The sequence below is a fragment of the Mauremys mutica genome, chromosome 5 (assembly GCF_020497125.1).
Source record: "Mauremys mutica isolate MM-2020 ecotype Southern chromosome 5, ASM2049712v1, whole genome shotgun sequence".
Lineage (NCBI taxonomy): Eukaryota > Metazoa > Chordata > Testudines > Geoemydidae > Mauremys > Mauremys mutica.
In genome coordinates, this window is record NC_059076.1 from 13,249,638 (window position 1) to 13,272,954 (window position 23,317).

Consider the following 23,317-nt stretch of genomic DNA (forward strand, 5'->3'; position numbering starts at 1 on the left):
ATTCTGATTTGAAATGTAATGTCAAAATCAGCCAGCATACACCTGCAGCAGTAAGTTAGTTACCCACCAGACACAGTATAAGATACAGGAAAATGTTCCATAGCATTGGGCAAAGCAAAACTTCACCCAAAGGAACAATACAGTACCATGCTGTTCTGGGGGAGGAGTGTGTCAGCCTAATAAACCAAAATCGTGTTATCTGGTAAAGGCCTCTCATAGTAAAATAAACAAAGAGCAGCATCCTTTCGTGCATCTGTGCTTCCTGGCACACCAGTTCCTCTTCACTCCAGCAGACAAGTGTGAAAAAATTGTGATAACTAATTCTAATTACAATAGTTAAGAGAAAGTATGAGCCACTCCCACAAGGTCAACCTTCATCCTCCTTAGTCCGTGTGCTCTAGTTTAATACTGCGTGTGACTCAAGGAACTTCCACAGCTAATGTCTCCCATGGTTACTCCTGAGGGCATTCTGCACCAAAAAAATTAAAAATTCTGCACATTTTTTAATTCTGAAAGTTTTATTTGTCAATAATTAAATGCAGAGGCTCCAGCATGGCAGTGAGGGATCACAGGCTACTGGCTGCACGGAGGTGGCAGATGACACTGCAGCTCCCCTGCCCCCAGGACAGGGACTTGGTGGTGACATTGCACCCAACCCTGACACAGTGCAAGAGTCAGGCTTGCTCCAGAAACACCCTTGGTCCCTGCCCCTCCACACCAGTTGCATCAGGTGTGGGCAGGCAGGCTTAGCCCAGCAGCATCCACGTGTGGAGGAGCTTAGTTTGGGGGGATCCAGGTGTGGGGTTAGAGAGTTCTCTGGGGGGCAATCTGGATGCACAGGGGCTCATTGGGAGGTCCGGGTTTAGAGGTACCTCTGTAGGAAGGCCCAGGTGAAGGTGGTTGGGCCTCAGCAGAGGGGAGTCTGGGTGTGGGGGGAAGGAGCTCAGCAGGGGGGGTCAAGCTGCTGTGGGAGTGGGGGTTGGGTGGGGGTCCAGATGCAGCTAGTTGAGGCTCAGTGGGGTGGGGATGTGATGGGCCTGCTTAATGGTTGAGTCCCAGCTGCTGCCACTGAGGGGATGCCACATGCCAAGCTCCTGCTGCCCGTCTCCGCACTGCCTCTTTGCCTTCCCCACTGCAACCTCCTCTATCCCCTTCCCCTCACTCCTCCTACCCCTTCCTTCCCCACTGCCTCTTCCCCGACCCCACCTCCCTTCCCCCGCAGGCATTCACCATTGTACAGAAAACAGGATGGATTCCCTGCAGGGTACCCAGCACACACACAAGGGGATAACAACCAGCATGAGGACCCAGGAGCTGGCATCCAGCTGCAGTCAGTGAGCCAGAATGGCATCCTCCACCACCCTCCACCACCCCTGCATCTCTGCTCACAGAAATGGGGGGGACCTTTGGCATGTGACTCCATATGCCTCTATTGGGGGGGGAGGGGGCAGTGCTCCCCTGCTCTTCCAGCTCTACCCGTGGACATCCCCAGCCCCCTCTCCACCGTGATTTACCTCTGCTGGCTGCTCTGGGCACCCGAAACGATGCACCTGCACTGCTGGGGGACGGGGGCGTGACCACTTTTGTGGCTTCCCTGTAATTTTCTGTGGGGAAACAAAGAAAGCGGCTGGGGCATGAATTCTGCGTGTGCCCCGTGGGGCAGACCCCCCCGCCCCCGCCCCGCAGTAACATTAAGGCTGTTACCGATCTTGAGGCATTTACACGTGAAATCGAAGCGTAAAACTCCCAACAGCTCTGTAATGGCGCGGGATGCACCCGAGGCTGGAGTCGCACTCCCGCGCTGCAGCGAGCCCTTCCCGGCGGGCACAAGCCCGCCCGTGCCTTGGGCCCCTGCCCCAGCCTCGCCGGGGGGGTCCCTGGACCCGGCACCAACTGACACTGGGGGGCACCTCATGAGGCACCGGCGCGGGAGGGGGGCAGAGAGCCCGGGCAGCGCCCACTGGCACCCACCGCAACTCAGCTGCCTCGGGGGCCGGCCCTGTGCAGCCGCCGCCTCCAGTGGCCGGGCCGCCCCGCGTGCCTGCGTTGCTGCGGTAACCGAGTCTCGCACATCCGGAGGCAAAGGGCCGGTACGTCAGCGCGCGGCGCGGGTTCGCCGACGCCCGCGCGGGGCATGACGGGAGGAACGGTGGGCGCCGCTGGGCCAATAGGAGAGCGGCAGCAGCGGCTGGAGCCTGCTGCGTCCCTTCCTGCTCCCCGGTGCCCCCCGCCCCGCGCGTCGGGGCGGCCTCGCTCGCGGGTGAGTTCTCGTGCGCGAGCCGGGCGGTTGGAGCGGGGCAGCCAGGGAGCGCGAGGACATCACCCCTCCCCCCCCCACAGCTGCGCGGGCCGGGGGGGGCGTGTGTCCCCCCCCACAGCTGCACGGGCCGGGGGGGGCCTGTCTCCTCTCCCCCCCACAGCTGCACGGGCCGGGGGGGGCCTGTCTCCTCTCCCCCCCACAGCTGCACGGGCCGGGGGGGGCCCTGTCTCCTCTCCCCCCCCACAGCTGCACGGGCCGGGGAGGGACCCTGTCTCCCCTCCCCCCCGAGCTGCATGGGCCGGGGGGGGCCTGTGTCCCCCCCCGAGCTGCACGGGCCGGGGGGGCCCTGTCTGTCCTGCCCTCCCCCGAGCTCCATGGGTGGGGGGGAGGGGGCTGTCTGTCTGTCTGTCTGTCTTTTCCTCTCCCAGAGCTGCATGGACTGGGGCGGATATCTCCCCCCGCCTGCCATGGGCTGGGAGGATTTCCCCAACCCCTCCCCCCAAGTCCATGGGTTGGGGGGGCTCTCCCTCTTCCATCCTCCCCCAGAGCAGCGAGAGCGGATCCCCTGCCGTCTCACCCTCCCCACACACAGAGCTGCATGGCCCACAGTGGATCTCTCCTGCCCCCTCTTTCTTACATAGAGGTGAGTAGGCCAGCAAAGACCTTCCCCCCTCCCCACAGCTGTATGTTCCCAAGGGGACCCCTTCCTTCCCCCCTTACTCACAGACATCAGGCGTGGCTCCTGCTGTTGTGCATAACCGGTCCCAGCGTAGTTGTAAAGGAGTGGATGGGGCCCACGAGAAAGCTGTCTGCAAACCTGTAGCCGTGTCTCTACTGCTCTGACTGCAAAAGACAGTAGGGCTCATGGGTTTGCTACTTATTGCCAAGTGTCACTCAAACCAGACCTGCTGGAGCCATTTTTATAATGAGAGTGCTGAGAGCCATTGACCTAAACTGCAAACCCTGTCTGTAATGGAAACCACTTCAAACCAGAGGGTGCTGCACCTATGACTCAAACATCACCTTAGTGGACAATCGTGTGTGGTTCCTACCTGAGGCCCTCACTCAGTCCTTGGCCTTCTTACTGTCGTGGTGGCTGGGATTTTAAACATTTCTTGTTCTTTGTCCTACATGAGACACCCCCACGTGCTCCAGGGGGACCTGACAGATGGACTAGATGCTTAGCCTTGTCAATGCACAAAGTAAACAAACTCCGAAAAATAAAGCAAAGAAAAATAATCTTTCTGTTAATTGAGTGTTTGTAACAATAGTAGAAAGAAAATAAAAATTCAGACAAGTGATTAAACTGACGGTGTCCTTTGTAAATATCCATCAGCCCTGGAAAGTATGAAGCACAGAGTGAAGGGAGTCCCCACCTGTATTCAGTGCTTTTATCCCTATCCATCCTCTGTAGCCTCTAGCGTAAGGTTGGGGAACTTATGTGATGAAATTGCATCTCATTCACATCTTGAGCCCTATGGGGGTCTTGGTGATTTAGACTGCAACTGGGGTATCTAGTAACATTTTCCATCTATACATTTCAAGAAGGCCATGGAAACCCTCCCCACCCCCATACAGACACACACACAGCTAGATGGGCATAGGAGGGGAGGCGCACACACCCCCCCCCACAGTCTGCGTCCACAAGCAATCCAAGCAGCTTATAGATAGTAAGTTGCTAATATAGTTGTAAAATATCCTGTGCTTGTTGTAAAGGTCCTGTAATGGGGCAGTGGCATGGACTGTACCTGTCTTTGGTTGTAAACTATTTTCTCGTTAAGGGAAGGCAAACTGAAAAACATTCTGTGAGTGTGTACGTTGGGGTGGCCAACGTGTGGCTCTGGAGCCACATGTGGCTCTTCAGAAGTTAATATGCGGCTCCTTGGGCTGGAGCTACAGGCACCAACTTTCCAATGTGCTGGGGGGTGCTCACTGCTCAACCCCTGGCTCTGCCACAGGCCCTGCCCCCACTCCACCGCTTCACGCCCCCTCCCCTGAGCCTGCCGTGCCCTCGCTGCATGCCATGAAACAGCTGATTGGGAGGTGCAGGGAGGGAGGGGGAGGTGCTGATTGACGGGGCTGCCAGTGGGTGGGAGGTGCTGGGTGCAGGGAGCTGACGTATTACTGTGGCTCTTTGGCAATGTACAGTGGTAAATTTTGGCTCCTTCTCAGGCTCAGGTTGGCCACACCTGGTGTAAGTGGTACATGCATAGTGGGTGGATGCTGCTTCCTAAAGTCAGTGAGACTTAGGCTTTTGAGCCTGTTTTACTTATTGCTATTTATTATTTGTATTCCCATAGTGCTTAGGAGCCTTAGTCATGGACCAGGAGCCCATTGTGCTAGATGCTGTACAAACTGAAGAAAAAACAGTCCGTGCCCCAAAGAGCTTACTTAGGAGCAGAGCAATTTAAATTACCAACTTTAATAATGATTTAAATCAGCAAGCAGGAAACCTTGATGTAAATCATCAATTTTAATTGTCTTTTCCATTTGTAGTTTTTAGTTATTTTCCTGAAGAAAAGTTGATTTTTTCCCTTTACACTAAATTTGGTAAAAAGAATGAGGAATACTTGTGGCACCTTAGAGACTAACAGATTTATTTGAGCATAAGCTGTAGCCCACAAAAGCTTATGCTCAAGTACATTTGTTAGTCTCTAAGGTGTCACAAGTACTCCTGTTCTTTTTGCAGATACACACAACTCATTTGGATTCAGAAGTATGCAATCAGGCAGCAGGAGAGAACAAAAACAATAAAGAGCAAATACAGTACGGTACTGTGTTAAAGAGAAATTGCTAATAAATGAAGGGAAAGCAGCATTTTTCTTCTGCATTATAAGATTCAAAGCTGTATTAAGTCATTGTTCAGTTGTAAACTTCTGAAAGAACTATGTTTTGTTCAGAGTTACAAACATTTCAGAGTTACAAAGAACCTCTCCATTCCTGAGGTGTTTGTAACTCTGAGGTTCTACTGTACATCTGTTTCCCTCCCCCATACAGAACAGAAATATTTATGGAACACGTCTGTCTTTGCATCAGTATTGATAATTCTATCATTTTCATAGTCACCATAATAGAGGCTCAAATTAACTGTATACCCCAAATTTAAAAAACATAGTAAGGGGACCAAAAGCTTGCCACTATAGCTAAACAGCAAAGGACAAGAAATAGAGGCAAAAAGGCATCCTTTAAAAACTGGAATTCAAATCCTCATGAGGACAATAAAAAGCAGCATAAACTCTGGCCAGTCAAGTGTAAAAGTGTAATTAGGCAGGCCAAAAAAAGAATACGAAGAGCAACTAGCAAAGGTCTCAAAAACTAACAGCTAAAATTTAAGTACATCAAGCAGAAAACCTGCCAAACAGTCAGTGGGGCAACCGGACAATAAAAGTGCCAAAGGAGCACTCAAGGAAGATAAAGCCATTGCAAATAATTCACTTAGCTTCTCCTCATTGGTCTTCACTACAGAGGTTGTGAAGGAGAGCCCCACACCTCAGCTGTTCTTTTTAGGCAACAGATCTGAGGAACTGTCCCAGACTGAGATGTCAGTAGAGGAGGTTTTGGAACAAATTGATAAACAGTAAAAAGTCACCAGGACCAGATGGTATTAGCTGGACAGTTCTGAAAGAACTCATATAGGACATAGCAGATCTATTAACTGTGATATGTAACCTGTCATTTAAATCAGCCTCTGTACCAGATGGAATTCACCCAAGAATTCTGAAGGAACTCAAATATGAAACTGCAGAACTAACAACTGTGGTCTGTAACCTATCACTTAAATCAGCCTCTGAACTAGATGACTGGGAGATAGCTAATGTGATGCTGATTTTTGAAAAAGCCTCCAGAGGTGGTCCTGGCAATTAAAGGCAGGGATGCTGGAATAATCTGTATAGTGGGGATGCTGAGAGCCATTGAACCAAACTGTAAACCCTGTATATAATAGAAACCGCTTCAAGCCAGAGGTTGCAGCAGCATTCCTGGTTCCAGTACCTATGATTACAGGCCAGTTAAGACTAACTTCAGTACCTGGCAATTTGGTTGAAACTATAGTAAAGAACAGTATTATCGGAAACATAGATAAACATATATGTGGTAGAAGATTCAAAGTGACTTTTGTAAAGGGAAATCAAGGCTTGCTAATCTATTAGAATTCTTTGAGGGGATCAACAAACGTGGACAAGGGGGATCCGGTGGATATAGTGCACTTGGACTTTCAGAAAGCCTTTGCCAAGGGCCCTCACCAAAGGCTCTTAAGCAAAGTAAGAAGTAATGGGAAAAGAGGGAAGGTTCTCTCATGGATCAGTAACTGGTTAAAAGACAGGAAACAAAGGGTAGAAATAAATTGTCAGTTTTCACAGTGGAGAGAGGTAAATAGTGATGTCCGTCTGGGATCTGTACAGGGAGCAATGCTGTTCAACAGATGCATGCATTATCTGGAAAAAGGGGTAAACAGTAAGGAGGCAAAATTTGCATACGATATTAAATTACTCAGGCCAGTTAAGTGCAAAGTAGTCTGCAAGGAGTTACAAAGGGTACTCAGAAAACTGGGTGAGTGGGTAACAAAATGGCAGATGAAATTCAGTGTTGAAAAATGCAAAATTATGCATATTTTAAAACATAATCCCAGCTATACATACAAAAGGATGGGATTTAAATTAGCTATCATCACTCAAGAAAGAGATCTTGGAGTTATTGTGGATAGTTGTCTGAAGACATCTGCTCAATGTGCAGCGGCAGTCAGAAAAGCTAACAATGTTAGGAACCATTAGGAAAGAGAATCAGACAGTAAATATAATGCCACTGTATAAATCCATGGTACACCCACACCTTGAATGTTAGTTGCATGCAGTTCTGGTTGCCATATCTCAGAATTGGAAAAGTTACAAAGAAGGGCAGCAAAAATTATTAAAGGTATGGAACAGCTTCCATATGAGGAGAGATTAACAAGACTGGGACTTTTCAGCTTGGAAAAGATGAGTAAGGGAAGGGGGATATCACAGAGGTCTGTAAAATCATGAACGGTGTGGAGAAAGTGAATAAGGAAGTGTTATTTACTCTTTCCCGTAGCACAAAAATCAGGGGTCACCTGATGAAATTAGATTTAAAGTAGGTTTAAAACAAACATATGGAAATACTACTTCACACAGTCCACCCGTGGAACTCCTTGCCAGGAGATGCTGTGAGGGCCGAAAGTATAATTCCAAAAAGAATTAGATAAGTTCATGGAGGATAGGTCCATCAAGGGCTATTAGTGAAGATGATCTGGGATCTAACACCATGCTCAGGGTGTCCCTAGGCTGTGATTGTGAGAAAATAGGAGTGGATGACAGGGGATGGATTGCTCAATAATTGCCGTATTCTGTTAATTTCCTCTGAAGCACCTGGCATTGGCGACTATCGGAAAACAGGATACTGGGTTAGGTGGACCATTGGTCTGACCCAGTATGGCTGTTCTTATGTTATGTTCCTCTAGTAATGGACCAATAGCATAGTTAGGATTCTTTTGTTCCTAATATTTAAAAAAAAAAATCTCCTTAACTCAGCTGGCCATAGATTTCTCCTTGTGTTCCTCTGCTTCCCTTATCAATTTTCTGCATTTCCTAACTTCTGATTTATATTCATTACTATTCCTTTTATTGTTCTATTTGGTATAGCTGTCTTACCTCCCATCTAAACCTGATCAGTTTTTTAACAAATATGGCCACCTTCCTTAATTGTGCAATTTTGGCTTTTGGGACAGCTAGTAAGGTGTTTGTAAACAATTCCCAATTATTCAGAGTTTTCTTTTTAAATTCTTCCTCCCAGCTGATTTGTCTCAGGTGTTCCAGAATGAAACAAAAAGATTGAAACACCCTGCTGCCAGAAGTCCTCTAGAATTAGCAATAAGAGGTTCAGTTTACAGTGAATTAGTTTAGTTGTTCATTATTTGTTTTGTGATAGCACTTAGGAATCCCAGTTTTCCCAAAGTTAGTAGAAGGCGGTAGTGCAAAAATCAGGGGAAGATTTATAGTGGAAAATTAGCCTCAGAGGTCACTCGGGAAAAACTAGTATCCTTATCTAAGCATCCATTGTTATGAATGAGATTATTAAAACAGCAAGATTGTGAAAATATCTAATTAACTTTTCACCACATATGCTTGTTATATGGATTTCCTTGAATCTGAATTGTGAAAATAGACCTGTCACTTTCACTTTTGTTTGTAGTCAGTCTTGTTTTTTCTCCTGCAATGACACAGTAATACAGTATATATGAATTGTAAACAAACCCGAATAAATTTAGTTTCATTTGAATTATAAAGATCACAAAAATGTTTTATTAATATTGTGTTTAGAAAAAAGCTTTGTATTTTGCAAAGCCTAAAATTCAAGGTCAAACTAATAGATGTTATCTGTTTTTGTTTTGTTTTCTGCATATTTATAGACACAGTTACTAAGAATGACCTCAGAAAATCATGCACTGATGTGTTAGCTTTTCAAATTCTTGTTTTGGAGAATAACATCTTGGTACATTTGAAACTGCATTTTAAAAGTGCCCCTTTTCCCGTATATTACCTCTCAAAAAGAGGCATTTGTAAATTCCGTAAATAAGGGAATTTATAATAATATACTAACATTCTGTTCACTTTAGATACCTCATTGACCTTTTTTATTTTGATTTTCCCTATTCCTTTTTCTCATGACAGAATTATGGATCCAAGCCTGCTAAGAGAACGAGAGCTATTCAAAAAACGAGCGCTCTCCACTCCTGCTGTAGAAAAGCGTACGGCACCCTCGTCTGAGTCGTCATCTTCCAAAAAGAAAAAAGCAAAACTAGAGCAGGGTGGATCATCAGGCTCAAAACAAAACACAGGTTGGTGAAAGTACCTCTGATTGTTTCTTTCCATCTGTCCACATACCCTATTTGGTCAGTCTTTCAGTAAACTTCCAGAGCCATTCTCCAAAGATATGATCCTCTAGGATTCTTATGCTTGGGTCTTAGCTCCTGAGCATGAGAGTGCAGGAACTTCTACAACTCTTAAAGAATTTTGACTCTAGAGGATGGAGGTAGACTGTGGGTCAGGCCCTGTGCTGTAAGTGACAAGCCACCCTCTGGATGATGTAAATGGTGGTCTCTGGACTTTACAGCCAGTTTATGCTTGACCCTGCTTCATGAAGAAGCTCCTGGTGTGCTATGGTTGTGCATCACTCCTGCTCTTTTTACTGTATGCTTTCCATTGTTTTCAGCTTTCCACCCATCTTTCCTTTTATTTAGGCTACTATATTGGTGCCCATCACTGTACCATCTCAGGTCTGATCTACGCTTGAAACTGAGATCGACATAGCTACTGCTCTCCTGAGCACCATAGCTATGCAGATATAAACCCTCAGTGTAGATGCGGGTATGTCAACGGAAGAACGCTTATGTCGACCTCGCTCCATCGCTCAGGGAGGTAGAGATACTACAGCAATGGGGAAACTGCTTCCGTCAGGGTAGTGTGCATCTACGCCATGGGGTTACAGCTGCATAGCTGCACCACTATAGTTCCCATAATAGAGACAAGCCTTGAGTGTCTCCCAAGGGTAAAGTCAACAACAAAGCGATCTCTCTCTCTCCCTTCCTTGCCAATGGGCTAGCTAAGATTTTTTAATAAAAAGGTGTAAGCTTGGAGAAAGAACTGGATTTTATATTTTGCTTTGTGTGCGATGTGGTTAGGGTCGTTCTTGTTTTGTCTGGCAGTAAGTCTGGATCTATCAGCCGGGGAAGGTTCTGTAACCTGTGGTCACAAGTTGCTCTGTATTGGCCAATAGTTTCACTGGAATCAGAAAGAGAGAGAGATGGTGTCTCAGTAGCTAAGGCCAGTTCCATGCAGAGTTTGGCAAAGCACGTCAGATGTCTTTAAACTGACTTCCATGTTCAGTGAAGAGCCAACACAGAGCGGTGAATAGAAGTGATGTGGTCCTGGTGACCTGTATGTCTGAGCACAGGGACAGCTGTATTCTGCAGTCAACTTGATAGGTTGCCAAAGGCCAGTGCTCCAGTGCAGTTCTGCAGCATATTATTGATTATTTTGGTGCTCTAGCATTTTGATGTGCCTCTTCGCTGCTTATTTTTCCTTCCGAGTGCATTTTTGACCTATCAGCTTCTTCCTCAGTCTTTCTCACTGATTTTCCGTTTTTTCTTGATGCACCCTATCTTTGTTGCAGGAAAGTTGTTTGAAAAAAGACTGCTCAGTGATTTCAAGACATGACTGTATGGCAGAACTATGTCAGTGGCACATGACAGTATGCTCTATCTGCCTAGATATTGACCATAATAAGCAGAGTATCAGAGTTGGCTGCAGATGTCATCCTGTGCCTGGAAGAAAAATGCAGCGTGCCTCTGAACCCTCCTTTAGACACCTTCGGGGGACTCTTGTGCCCTGAGAATGTTGCTGTTGGTGCAGGAAGCTGTGACTTTGACATTGCCACCCCAGCGCTCTTGCACTGGTGATTTTGGCACAGTCAGCGTTGATGCTTGCAATGAAGCTGTAAAATGCTCCAGATTCCCAAAGGGTTAGCAGTGACACCAGTGGGGGAAGGGGCACACACCTTACCATTGCCACAACTACCCTACACCACACACCAGGACCTTAACTTTTCCCCAGTAGGGATGCCAGCCTTCCATCATCTCCTTTACCCCAACCTACCCTCTCTCAGCATAACCAACTACTATATCAAACATCCACAAGTACTAATGTTGGATAAATATAATCTGGGAAAGGGGTGTGTGTGCAAAACAGCGAAGAGTTTAAGTTGTGGTTTGTAGTGTAGGGTGGTATTGTTAACAGTAAAGTGTATGGCTGTGGATGGGGGGAAGAAAGGTTGTGTACTGTTGAAGGGCATACTTTTTCATTTCCTTGCTCCTGTGGATTTGAGTCATGTATTTTGTGTGTGTAAGAACCGTAACTACTTAGCTGTATTTTGGGTATTTAGGTCAAAGCAACTCATTGGAAAGATATTTAATCTTTTATGTCAGTGTCAGACCCAGCCAGTATCAGAAGTGTTCAGTACTGCTACTGTGTGTCCTAAAAGGAATGAATTTGGTCTGATTTTAGTTCTGAGTGAACAGTTGTTTTAGATGTCTTTTTGTCCGCTTAATTACCCCCCTCCCCAAGTCCTCCTCACTACCTCCTTTCTCAATCACTGGAGACAATACCACCATCCTGCCTGTCACTCAGGCCTGTAACCTGGGGGTCATCTTTGACTTGGACCTCTTTCTAAGCCCTTATGTCCTACCACAGTCTGGGTGTAGGGCTCCATAGTCCAAAGGTCCTCTGTCCTCTGCCTCTTGTCTGCAGCGGCAGTCAAAAAAGTGAACAGAATGTTGGGAATCATTCAGAAAGGGATAGATAATAAGACAGAAAATATCATATTGCCTCTATATAAATCCATGGTATGCCCACATAATAATTATAGATATACCAATCTCCTAGAACTGGAAGGGACCTTGAAAGGTCATCTAGTCCAGCCCCTGCCTTCACTAGCAGGACCAATTTTTTCCCCAGATCCCTAAGTGGCCTCCTCAAGGATTGAACTCACAACCCTGGGTTTAGCAGGCCAATGCTCAAACCACTGAGCTATCCCTCCTCCCCACATCTTGAATACCGCGCACAGGTGGAGTCGCCTCATCTCAAAAAAAGATATATTGGACTTGGAAAAGGTTCAGAAAAGGGCAACAAAAATGATTACGGATATGGAACGGCTGCCATATGAGGAGAGATTAATAAGACTGGGACTTTTCATCTTGAATAGGAGACGACTGAGGAGGGATATGATAGAGGTCTATAAAATCATGGCTAGTGTGGAGAAAGTAAATAAGGAAGTGTTATTTACTCCTTCTCATAACACAAGAACTAGGGGCCACCGAATGAAATTAATAGGCAGTAGGTTTAAAACAAACAATAGGAAGTACTTTTTAACACAACGCACAGTCAACCTGTGGAACTCCTTGCCAGAGGATGTTGTGAAGGCCAAGACTATAATAGGGTTCAAAAAAGAACTAGATATATTCATGGGGGATAGGTCCATCAATGGCTATTAGCCAGGATGGACAGGGATGGTGTCCCTGGCCTCTTGTTTTCCAGAATCTGGGAATGGGCGACAGGGGATGGATCACTTGATGATTACCTGTTCTGTTCATTCCTTCTGGGGCATTGGACACTGTCGGAAGACAAACTCCTGGGCTAGATCGACCTTTGGTCTAACCCAGCATGGCTGTTCTTATGTCTCCTCGGCCGCCAGCAGTCCCCACAGCTCCTGGGGGCATTCATCTGAGAGTGGTCCTGGCAGTTCCTTGGGATACTTGTCCTTCTCCTTCAACTGCAGGATGTGGCTCCACTTGGGGGCTAGTCTGGGATCCTGCAAAGATCTCTGCTCCCTGGAAGAGATGTCTGCTTCCTCCCGTGTTCCAGCCCCAACTGAGCTCTGGGGCTCTGCTTTTATATTTCCTGTCCCAGCCTGGGACTTCCAGTATGGGGGGTGGGGAGGTTTTAAGTTTGCCCACCGGAGGAGTATAGTGGTCCCTTGCTCTCTAGTTCGGGTGGAGGCTGCTCCACCTCACAACCCCCTGCTTCATGGAGTTACGGGCTTACCCTGTGCTTGGTCTTCCTCTTGCTTCTAATGTGTTTGTATGATGTTTTCTTGTTACCCTTTATGGCTCTAGCTCATTTAATCTCGTTTTGTGCCTTGATCTTTCTAATTTTGTCCCTGCATACTTGTGTTATATTGTTTATATTCATCCTTTGTAATTTGACCTAGTTTCCACTTTTTTGGGGCTCTTTTTTGAGTTTCAGATCATTAAAGATCTCTGGGTTAAGTCAGGGTGGTCTCTTGCCATACTTTCCATCTTTCCTACGCAGTGGGATAGTTTGTTCTTGTGCCCTTAATAATGTCTCTGAAATACTGCCAACTCTCTTGAACTGTTTTTCCCCTTAGACTTGCCTCCCATGGGATCTTACCAGCTCCCTCAGTTTGCTAAAGTCTGCCTCCTGCTGTTCTCCCTCCTACCATTCCTTAGAACCATGAACTCTATCATGTCATGATCACTTTTACCCAAGATAGTCCTTGGACCTGTCAATAATATGTATTTCATGGCAAGGAAAGATTGATAAGAGAGTCTAAAATAGTCAAAGTTGTGCTAACTCTGGACAGCTGGGGCCTGGTCTGTACTAGAGAGTTAGGTTGACATAAGGCAGCTAACGCTGACCTAACTCTGTAAGCGTCTACACTAAAATGTAGCTCCCACCAATGTAACTCGCCCACTACACTGACTTAATAACTCCATCTATGCAAGAGGAATAGTGCTTAGGTCGATGCAGTTAAGTCAATGCATTGTCAGTGTTGATACTGTGTTGCTTACATTGACTGTTCCTGCCTTTCAAAAGCCATCCCACAATGCCCTACACCGATATTTAAATCGGTGTGAGCGCTGCTGGTGAGGATGCACACTGCCAACACAAGGAAGGTAGTGTGAACACGCAAAAGAGGTTTAATTACTGTGGTGGCTGTATGTCAACGTAACTTAAATCAACTTAATTTTGTAATGTAGGCTTGCCCTAATATAGAAACTCGATACATCCAGCATGAAAGTGTGTTCTAATGTCTGTAGCCAAGAACAGTGGATCTGTAACTCAAAAGGCAATCCCCTTGACTGCTAGAAGTGTGGGAGGGAATCAGTGTGGAATGATCTGTGAAATTATGGACTTGGAGACAGGAAGATGTGGGAGGGAATCTCTTGGGTGATATGTTCTTGTATGGCGGGGGGGAAAGATACTCATTTGCCTCCAGACAGTACTCTTGATGAAACACTCCTTTGTGGAAATATTGAGGTGACCTCACTCTGATGTGATAACAAACTCTAACACCTCGGAATTAATAAGCAGTTTGGGTGAGGGATAGGGTAGGACTTCTCTGAACTGCAGGGAGAACTGTCAGGTCCTTCCAGGAAGTGGAAGTGGTCAGAGAGATACTTGCTTTCTGGTGATGAACATTTTTCTTTTTTAATCTAATAAGAAAGCCTACCTCACTGGGCTTTGCAAAATATTCAGATGCAATGTGTAATGAAAACCATTTATTTTGTTTTACTGACATTTTTTCCTTTTCATAAACTTGTTTTTAAGAAGACTACTATTGTTTGGGTAAATTTTGTGCAAACTTCCCCCAACAGGAGAGGTGCTGAAAGGTAAGTTGTTTCTGGAATCCAACCCACCTCTCCTGATTTCGGGCACACATGGACAGAAGTATCCTTTCACATTAAGGTGTATTGCATGGGGTTGTGGCAGGAAAACATATGGAAGAAACCTATAGACCAAGGAGGAGACATGAGATGGCAGGGGTGAGGGTGACAATCAGATTGATCTGTATTTCTCCAATTAAGCAACGCTGTGAATTGTTCAGATGAACAAATATTTACTCTAGTAATCAAATATAGATGACAAAAGTTCATTTAAAAACAAAAATCTTTCTTCCCACATAACATTCTAACAGGTGGGCCATATAAAGATTTTGCTAGCCATTCAAGTTCACATCCAGAAGTGAAATAATTGTTGCTAATAATGATTAAGGCCCAAAGAGCACATGACTTGCTCACAGGATGCAAGAGGCTTCATTTTGTTTGTTGGTTCTTCTGTGAGTTCTAGTGATCAATCATTACTACACCACTTCTGTTTCTCTCTTCCTAAAGCTACTCATCATGGTTCTAACTGGGTTAGATTCATTCTCTAGGTCTTTCATGGTTTTATTTTTCACACAGCAGCAACAGTCAAGCAACTCGTAAAGGAAAGCCAACACCACCAGAGAAACGACAGTAAAGATAAATATAACCAGAATAATAAAGCAGGCAGTGTTCCAGTTATCATGGAAAGGGTAAATCTTTTGCACTTGAAAACCAAGGTATTGGAAAAGGGATGTAGTCTCGTTGTTGAAGGTTGCCATGCTTGGAGAGTCCTTTTATTGTGCTCACTGCAGCAGAGCTGTAGGCTAAAACAAACAGAGAAACAGAGGTGACGTTTTTAGCTTCTAAAATGTCAGTTTTTTCTTTTACCAACTAAGTTGGAACTCGAATTATTTTCCCTATTTGGAAGAGTTTACTTTCAGAATGACAGCTAATTTCCTGTGGCAAGCAGTGAATATTTTTTGAACTGGGGAGCTTTGGACATGTACATACTCTTTGAAGTGAAGCTGAATTAATTTGTCTTTCTACTTTGCTTTAACTCAAAAATATATTGGATCAAAATGCACAGTTTGACTGTGTGATGACTTTTTGAAATATATTTTATTGCAAGACTAATACACCACAGCATGTTTCAATAAAGTTAAGGAGCATCTCTCACTTATTCCAAAGCTAATGCAAAGAAGCAGTCTTACAGAGATTATTTCCATCTGCATGGGATGATTTTAGAAACATGTTCTATTTGTTACTCTTAAATGTTCTAGTGTTTTAATGGTTTGAAAACCCGCTCTGTGCATGTGACGTTTCTAGCAAAACGAGGGACCCATGTGCTGTTACTAATGTGTGCATCCTAATGACTGGAATGCTTAACATGTGGTATTCTTCTATGTTCTTCCATTTGTAAGGGTTTTTCTCTTCCAGCTCTATGAGAGAGAATTTGTGATTTTAAGCACAGTACAGTTCCATTCATCAGAATGGTCTGGGGGCCGTCTGATTCCTTTCGGTAACTGCGCGTTTGGATAAATGGAAGTGCTATGTTAAGCTGCAGGATTTCTGGGTAGGATGAGGAAAGGAGGGAGGCAGAGAGGAGAGTGGAAGAGAGAAAGAGCCTTGTTAATGCTGCTTTAGTAGGGTGACCAGATACCCTGTTTTTAAAGGGACAGTCTCGTTTTTTGGGACTTTTTCTTATATAAGCACCTATTACCCCCCACCCCCTGTCCCGTTTTAACCCTATGCTTTAGTGCTTCCCAGCACCGTCAGCATTAGGGGAGGGAGCTGGCCATTCCCCTTGGTATTTGTATTGGTGTCTGCAGAGCCCAGGGCTGTCAGCGTTGGGAAGCATTCAAGCAGCACCTCTCCCATCTTCTTTCCTTCCCCTTTTCTCTCCCTTCCCCTCTCCTTTGCCTCCTTTCATTTCCCTCCCTCCTTTCCTCATCCTATTTGGAAATCCTTCTACATCACAGTTCCCGCAGCCTTAATGTTAGTTAATCAGTTGGTATGTAACCGACGTAGGGCTACGTGGGGGACAGAGTGTTGTTTTGGATAACTAGGCTGTCTGGGTTATTTGAATTTCATTAAGTGGAATTGCAGTACATTTAGAAATTGTAACTGTCTTGGAGAATGAGTTTCCAGAAACAAGGCTGAACTTTCAGCTGCTCTCCAGGTTTATAATACAATGTCCTTACCTCCTCTGTAAGCACTAGTATTGCTCTTTCGGTTAACACGCAAGCTTCCTAACACATTAAGGGCCAAATTCTCATAGCGTTCAGCACGCAGCAGCTGAGTGGCACTGTGACCCCGTGTGTTAGGTTGCTACGCCTGGAGTGGGAGCTAGGCCTGGCACTACAGGACTGTAGCTGCTCCCACCAGGTGGGTGCGTGGCAGGCTCACTCTCCAGCCCGTCACCAATGACCCATCGCCTCCCTCTCCCCCAGTTGCAAAACCTGGCTCTGCCACTGCTTGGCATTGGTCTAACTGCTTTCCTTGCTTTAGGGAGGCAGCAGGATTTAGATACATGAACTTCTGGAACTGAGCCTAGAACAACATTGTATTGAAGGACTGGCTGCTGACTGAACTAAAATGGGAAAGGGAGCCCCATGCAGCTTGGTGTTTTCTTAAATTGGGGGTTGGGAGGAAGGGTTACCTCTTCCAGCACCTCTGAGGGTAGAATGGGAGAGGGCTCAGTTGAGAGAGATGATGAAAAGAGGAAGGGAGAGATTAAAGCACAGTTTTTACTCTGCTCTCATCCCTCACCTTAGAATATGAAAGACAAATGTACTTGTTAAAATACTATGAATTAAGTCATAGATGCAGAGGAGCAGGCTAAGAGCTGCTTTGGATATCTTTAAGATGAATTGAAATATATATTTTTAATACCAAAAAAACTATTTAGGAACTTCAGTTATTAACATGATATACTACCCTTACAGTCCAACAAATATTTGTAAAAGTGAGTTGAAAAGTTCTGGTTCTGCTCATGCATGAGTTAATTATATCAATCATTTCTAGAGAAGGGAGGAATGTGCATTTTTCCTTTTTAAAAAGAGCATTTATTTCTTTTAACTCTGAATTTCCTGACTTATGAACAGTTTTAAACATCAGTCATAGTATAGTATTTTAGTTTTTGCATAGTATAGAGGACCCGGAGTGACTCCATAGTTAAGAGCTTGTCTACACAGGGACATCCAGGAAAATTAATCTGAATTAACTAAAGGTGTGAATTTGAAATGGATTAGTTAAACTGCATTAACCCCCTCAGCGAACACCCTCATTCAAAATTAAAGTGGCTTTAATTCTCTTTAAACTAATACGCACAATGGCACCAAATTAAAATCACACAGACAACCTTCATTCTGGTATTTTCTCTCCAGAGCATGACTGTGCAGCCTTAATGTTTTCTTTTGTATGTAAATTAATACGTAAATTTTGCTACACAAACTTGGTACAGGAAGACTGAAGGTTAGGTAAGAAAGGCTAGAAGTCTCTTGCATGTTATACTCATGCAGGTGGGATATGATGTAGCATTAATAAAATCAGAGCTATATAGCTAATTAAGGAAAGATGCTCAGTTTGATTGTAAAAAATGTATGTTTTGTACTGCGTATAACTACACTGGACATGAGGCAACTTTGTTCACTTAAAAGTTGAAATTCTTTACAAAAATCTTAAGATAAAGTGATTTTTGTTTTGTAGATAAGACAACGAATAAAGACGTAGCCTATTAAGAAGTCCACCTGGTTACCTTTTATTTAACTTTACTTAATCAAAATGCTACACGACCAGAAAACATTGATGTTTTGTTTACAAAATTGGAAACCAAAATATATGGATAATTGAAAGGAAAAATGATAAAGCCCATATTTCATATTGCTACCTATTTTAAACAGCTTGTCTATGAATTTACCAATAATAAAATTGGGCCATTATTAATATAAAACAGGAAACAGCCAGTATGTAGGGGGTAGAGCCGGCAGCAGGTATGGTATTGACACCCTTACTTCTGTGCTGCTGCTGGCGGTGGCACTGCCTTCAGAGCTGGGTGGTCAGAGAGTAGCGGCTGCTGGCCGGGTCCCAGCTCTGAAGGCAGCACCGCCACCAGCAACAGTGCAATACCATGCTTGCTGCAGGGCTCTACCCTCTGCTCTTTCCTTCCTTATTTTTTCTGTCCCATTTTTCCAGGGCACCCCTCCCAAGCTTTGTGCCCTGGGCAGCTGCCCCGCTTGCCCCGTCCTGGTGACAGCCCTGTAGTTGCACCAAATTGTCTGGTTATCAAAAAAATAAATAAAATAAAATGAAATAAAATCACAGGCATATCATAATAGTTGAGTGTTTATATTGTTCCAGCAAATTTTTCTTAAACAAATAGGTCTGCTGTGGCTTTTCCAAATTACTGCAATTAATAAAGGTCCATTATTACTTTTTCACAATTTTCCATGTCTTGTCCACAACTCAGCCGCTATTATTTGAAGATCATCCCACGATTTGGGTAGTGTCTTAGCTATCATTAATTTTTAAACTCTAGTAACATGAGTTGTAAGACAATATTTTTAACCCCTTTGATATCTGATAGCTAGTGATTTAGTTATATGATATACCAACTGTTTTGAAGCTAGTGCTTAGCACTTCTTAAATCAGGGTGGGCAAACTTTTTGGCTTGAGGGCCACATCTGGGTATGGAAATTGTATGGTGGGCCATGAATGCTCACGAAATTGGGGGGTTGGGTTGTGGGAGGGGGTGAGGACTCCAACTGGGGGTGCGGGTTCTGGGGTGGGACCAGAAATGAGTTCAGGATGCGGGAAGGGGCTCTGGGCTGGGGCAGGGGTATGGGTGGAGGGGGTGAGGGCTCTGGGGTGCAGGAGGGTGGGACTGAGGGGTTTGGAGGGCGGGAGGGGGATCAGGGCTGGGGCAAGGGGGTTGAAGTGAGGGAGAGGGTCCCACTTACCTCAAGCAGCTCCCGGAAGCAGCGGCATGTCCCCCCTCTGGTTCCTATGCAGAGGCATGGACAGGAGGCTCTGCACGCTGCCCCACATGCAGGTGCTGCCCCTGCAGCTCCCAATGGCCCTGTTTGCTGGCCAATGGGGGCAGTGCTTGGGGCGGTGGCAGCGTGTGGCGCCCCCTGGCTGCCCATATGCATAGGAGCCAGAGGAGGGACATGCCGCTGCTTCCAGCAGCCGTGCAGAGCAAGCCCCCGACCCCACTCCCTGGCAGGAGCTTGAGGGCTGGATTAAAACATCTGAAGTGCCAGATGTTGGCCCATCCCTGTCTTAAATAGTGGTTAGGAAAATTAACTATCTCCATTGAAGAGAGAATTTCAGATAATTCTACTTTATAAACATATTTGGGGCAGGGGTCCGGTTACTCAGCTGTAGGCCGATTTTGATAATGTTCTAGAGGTGTTGGCTCTCCCCTAGTGACTATAATCCCCCAGATGTGATTAAAGCCAAGACAGCTGTTTAGGCATCTACCAACACTGTAGTAATCATGAAATACAAGACTAAAGACTTCATTGCTAATCCATCAAAATTAACTGCAGCACTGATAAGGTAAGAAAGGACACATCTTTGAAAACTGTCATAGAAACTCGGGTTCAACACAGTTGCATTTTAATTCTAATTGCAGTAGGAATATTTAAAATTTACGGTGAGCCAATTTGATTAGTATGCGTTGCAGGTATTGTGCATGAACGAAATCTAGTAGCAGTTAAATATTTAATTTAGTTCTATAATTTCTATAATAGGTTTTAATTTAAAAATCATTCTTTGGATGCTATGATAATGTTAGCTTACTTGGAATTGTATTCAGAGGAGCAGTCGCAAAATGACTCATTTTAATGCAGTGCTGAGGAAGTCTCAAATAAGAAACAACTAGACAAACATCTTCGTGTAATGGTATCTAGAAATCTCTCATGGATTCTAACCTGTCTATCTGCATTGTGCAGATGGATTAACACTCTGATATTTACCCCAGTAATACGTTAAGTGATAAGGTTGATTTTCATGCGAGTCTAGCAAACCAATTCTTTAGAACACATTTGTAGCCTAGCTAGGCAGTATACAGTCTCATTCTTAAGCAATTTAGTGATGCTTTATTGTTTGTATTTGAAAAATACACCCTCTAACATTTTGGTTTTTGTTACAGAATTAGCTTTTTTTTTTTTTTTTTTTAAATAAAAAGATGATTTTTAGCATCTATTTAAAAACAGTCAGAATCAACTAAATGGAACGTGAGGCTGCAAGAATTGAGCTACTGGCTAGTAAACATCAAATACATTTTGTTTATTGCGCATTAGCTCGGGTGTATTGGGTTTCTTGTAAGATGGAGGGGTCATCAATTTTCCATTAATGCACAGATGGTAAAAGTGCATGTCTGATAGTAGCAGATTAAGGATTGTAGGAGAGTAAAATCCTGCTTAACACAAAGAAAATTTGTGCTGGCTTTTATAGGAGAAAGGCTTTATATGGAGTTCTTTTCTAAGCTAAAGATATATTTTCTTTCAATAATCAATATAAACATAAGACAATCTTAAAAAATGGTACAGACCTACCTCTTGTCTGAAAGGATGCTGAAAGAGCGCTGGTCTGCTCTGGTTTTTTTTTTTAGTGCAGCCTATGGCACAGCTAAAATGGAGCTTTGCTACTATTGGCCAGAGCTTAATGCTGCTGACAACTTCCTTTATGCTCATTTGCATCAAACCCACTACCCCAGGAGTAAATCATTCATAAATTTAAATGGTATTGTATAGGATGATAAACCTGCTCTCCCCACCCCGTATCTTATTCTTTTACCATGCGAGCTTATTAATGATGAGGTATATTAGTGATACAGTGGTTATTAACATGCTTTAGCTTTGAGGTGGAAGACAGTGAATCAGAGCATGACATTTGAAATGTTAATACCTGCAGATTTCTGTTTCTGTTCAGTATTATATTTACTTACGATAAACTGTAAATGTGCCACAGTCTGGTAGATTAAACAGGTTAATAGGAAACAATATTGCTGCCTTTGATTTAATTCTTGGACAGAACCGTTACATAATGTGTTTTCTTAACCATAAGTTATCAGTTGTGGAGGTAGAGGTGCTCCCTGATTTTTGTTTTACTGATCTCTTAGGTCTGTAACCATTAAGATTTTTTTCTTTGGTAAATTTCCTTCATAGAGAGAATTTTTAAAAAAAAATTGATTGATACAAAATAAAAGCGGCTTGCTTTTGTTTCTTTGTTTTCCAACTTCTCAACTGAAGTTTCTGGAGAGGGTCTATTGTGTTATCCCTAGATTTATACTGTGTAAGGTCTATGATATAAATAATAATATATAAAACAGTTATTCGATTAATCGTGTGTGTTACATTTTCTGTTACTTCAGCTTCCTCCTTTGGTCCATGTCCTTCCGCTTACTCTTCAGGGAAGTCATAATCTTGAAGTTATGACATGACAATCTGATTCTGGATTTTTGACATGGCGTTCATTTTTATGGTGTTATGCTTTTGCTAAACCTTAGCAAAGCTCCTGATTTCAATGCAAGTCTCTACAATAATTAGCAAATGGGTCAAGGAAAGTATATATGAAAAACAAAAAAAAGTATTTACTTTTTTTTTTAAATCTGACAATTTTGAATGTTTATTTCACAATCTTTTTAGAAACTAACTTGCAAATAAAATTAGTACATAACTGGCAGTGCGCCAAATGCTTCCTGCCTCTTCCGAAATGCCAAGCTGGATAGTGTGGGCGTATTAGCAGACTGAGTTTTGAAAGTTAATCTACAGTTCCCTTTAAAGAAGCAAGGGCATGCTAAATTTAAACACGGTGAATATAACACATTTTCTCTGAGTCTACCACTTATGTGATAACCCACTTTCTGAGTCTACTCCCAATTTACCGTGAATGATTGGTCCTTAGCAGAAGTCTCAAATAAATTTCCTAGAATACAATAGTGTATTAGACTAGATCCACAGAGTATGTCGTTGCTAGTTGTACTCTGTTGTGGTACCTTAAGTAGGGGGTAAAAAAAAAAATCTGACTAAGACTTTCAGAATAACTGTTGATTTTGAATGCCTTAACTTTTGGATACCCAACTGGAAACATTGATTTTCAGTGTCTGGATGCTGAGAACTGGTTTCAGACTGACTTTAGTAAGAAAATAAGTTTCCATTTTCTGCTTTTATAGTGCTTATGGGCAAATGTGTTTTGCAGAGTGTTAATGTGTGCTATGGCTTATAAAAAAGTATCCACCAACAATAGAATTCCCAGTTGGAAACCAAACCTTTAGAAATGGCATTAAAGACACGTAGGCCTTGTCTGCGCTAGTAATTTTCCTAACTGCCATTCCTGTGCTTCATTTGTGCAATCATCAGTCAAAGCATTGGTGGAGACAGGGCAACAGCATTTTTAACTGTGTGTTGTCTAACCCTGTTTGGAGCACTAAAAAGTCTTATTTTTGAGTTTGGGAAGGGCTTTGCTGGAGTGAATTAAGGACTGTTATAAAGCAGTAGGTTACAGATAGAGCTGAGGTGACTCTCCCTTTCTGAAGTGCCCTGTGTTTAGAGAATCATATCAGTTTATTAATTTATATTTGTCAAAGATTGTGTTAAAAATCACTTAAGACTGCTTCAGTGCATATACCAGCAACCAACCATAAGAAAGACTGGAAATTTCTGTTTAAATTCTCATATACCTGGTGCAACCTACAAGTTTGCCTTCTCTACATTCTCATCCACACCACAGATGACTTTTCCTTCCATGCAAAATGTGCAACGTTTAACTCCAGCGATGTGAAGTGGTTAGAAATGGTTATTAGTTATTTAAAATATTAAAATGGTGTTGTGTTAACTTGGAGTCTTTATATCAAGATTAGATGGCTTTCTAAAAGATGT

The 23,317-nt window shown here is 43.9% G+C and overlaps 2 protein-coding genes across 3 annotated transcripts in view; one reads left to right on the forward strand and one right to left on the reverse strand.

Moving 5' to 3' along the window:
• The first annotated feature begins 2,114 nt into the window (after positions 1-2,114).
• Positions 2,115-23,317, forward strand: part of GTF2E2 (general transcription factor IIE subunit 2) — a 62,743-nt gene continuing 41,540 nt past the window's right edge. Inside the window, exons 1-2 of the mRNA XM_045017836.1 lie at positions 2,115-2,260; positions 8,944-9,110. Coding sequence (XP_044873771.1) covers positions 8,948-9,110 — 163 coding nt within the window. The 5' untranslated portion in view covers positions 2,115-2,260; positions 8,944-8,947. The remainder of the gene's footprint in view (positions 2,261-8,943; positions 9,111-23,317) is intronic.
• The window catches only part of SMIM18 (small integral membrane protein 18), a 54,195-nt gene continuing 45,393 nt past the window's right edge, over positions 14,516-23,317 (reverse strand). The window contains exons 1-2 of one of the 2 annotated variants that reach the window (XM_045017844.1): positions 20,993-21,071; positions 14,516-15,256 (exon numbers count right to left, since the gene is read on the reverse strand). In XM_045017844.1, coding sequence (XP_044873779.1) covers positions 14,930-15,211 — 282 coding nt within the window. In that variant the 5' untranslated portion in view covers positions 15,212-15,256; positions 20,993-21,071 and the 3' untranslated portion in view covers positions 14,516-14,929. Of the gene's footprint in view, positions 15,257-20,992; positions 21,072-23,317 lie in introns of those variants that run through there. The other variant, XM_045017843.1, reaches the window with a different exon arrangement.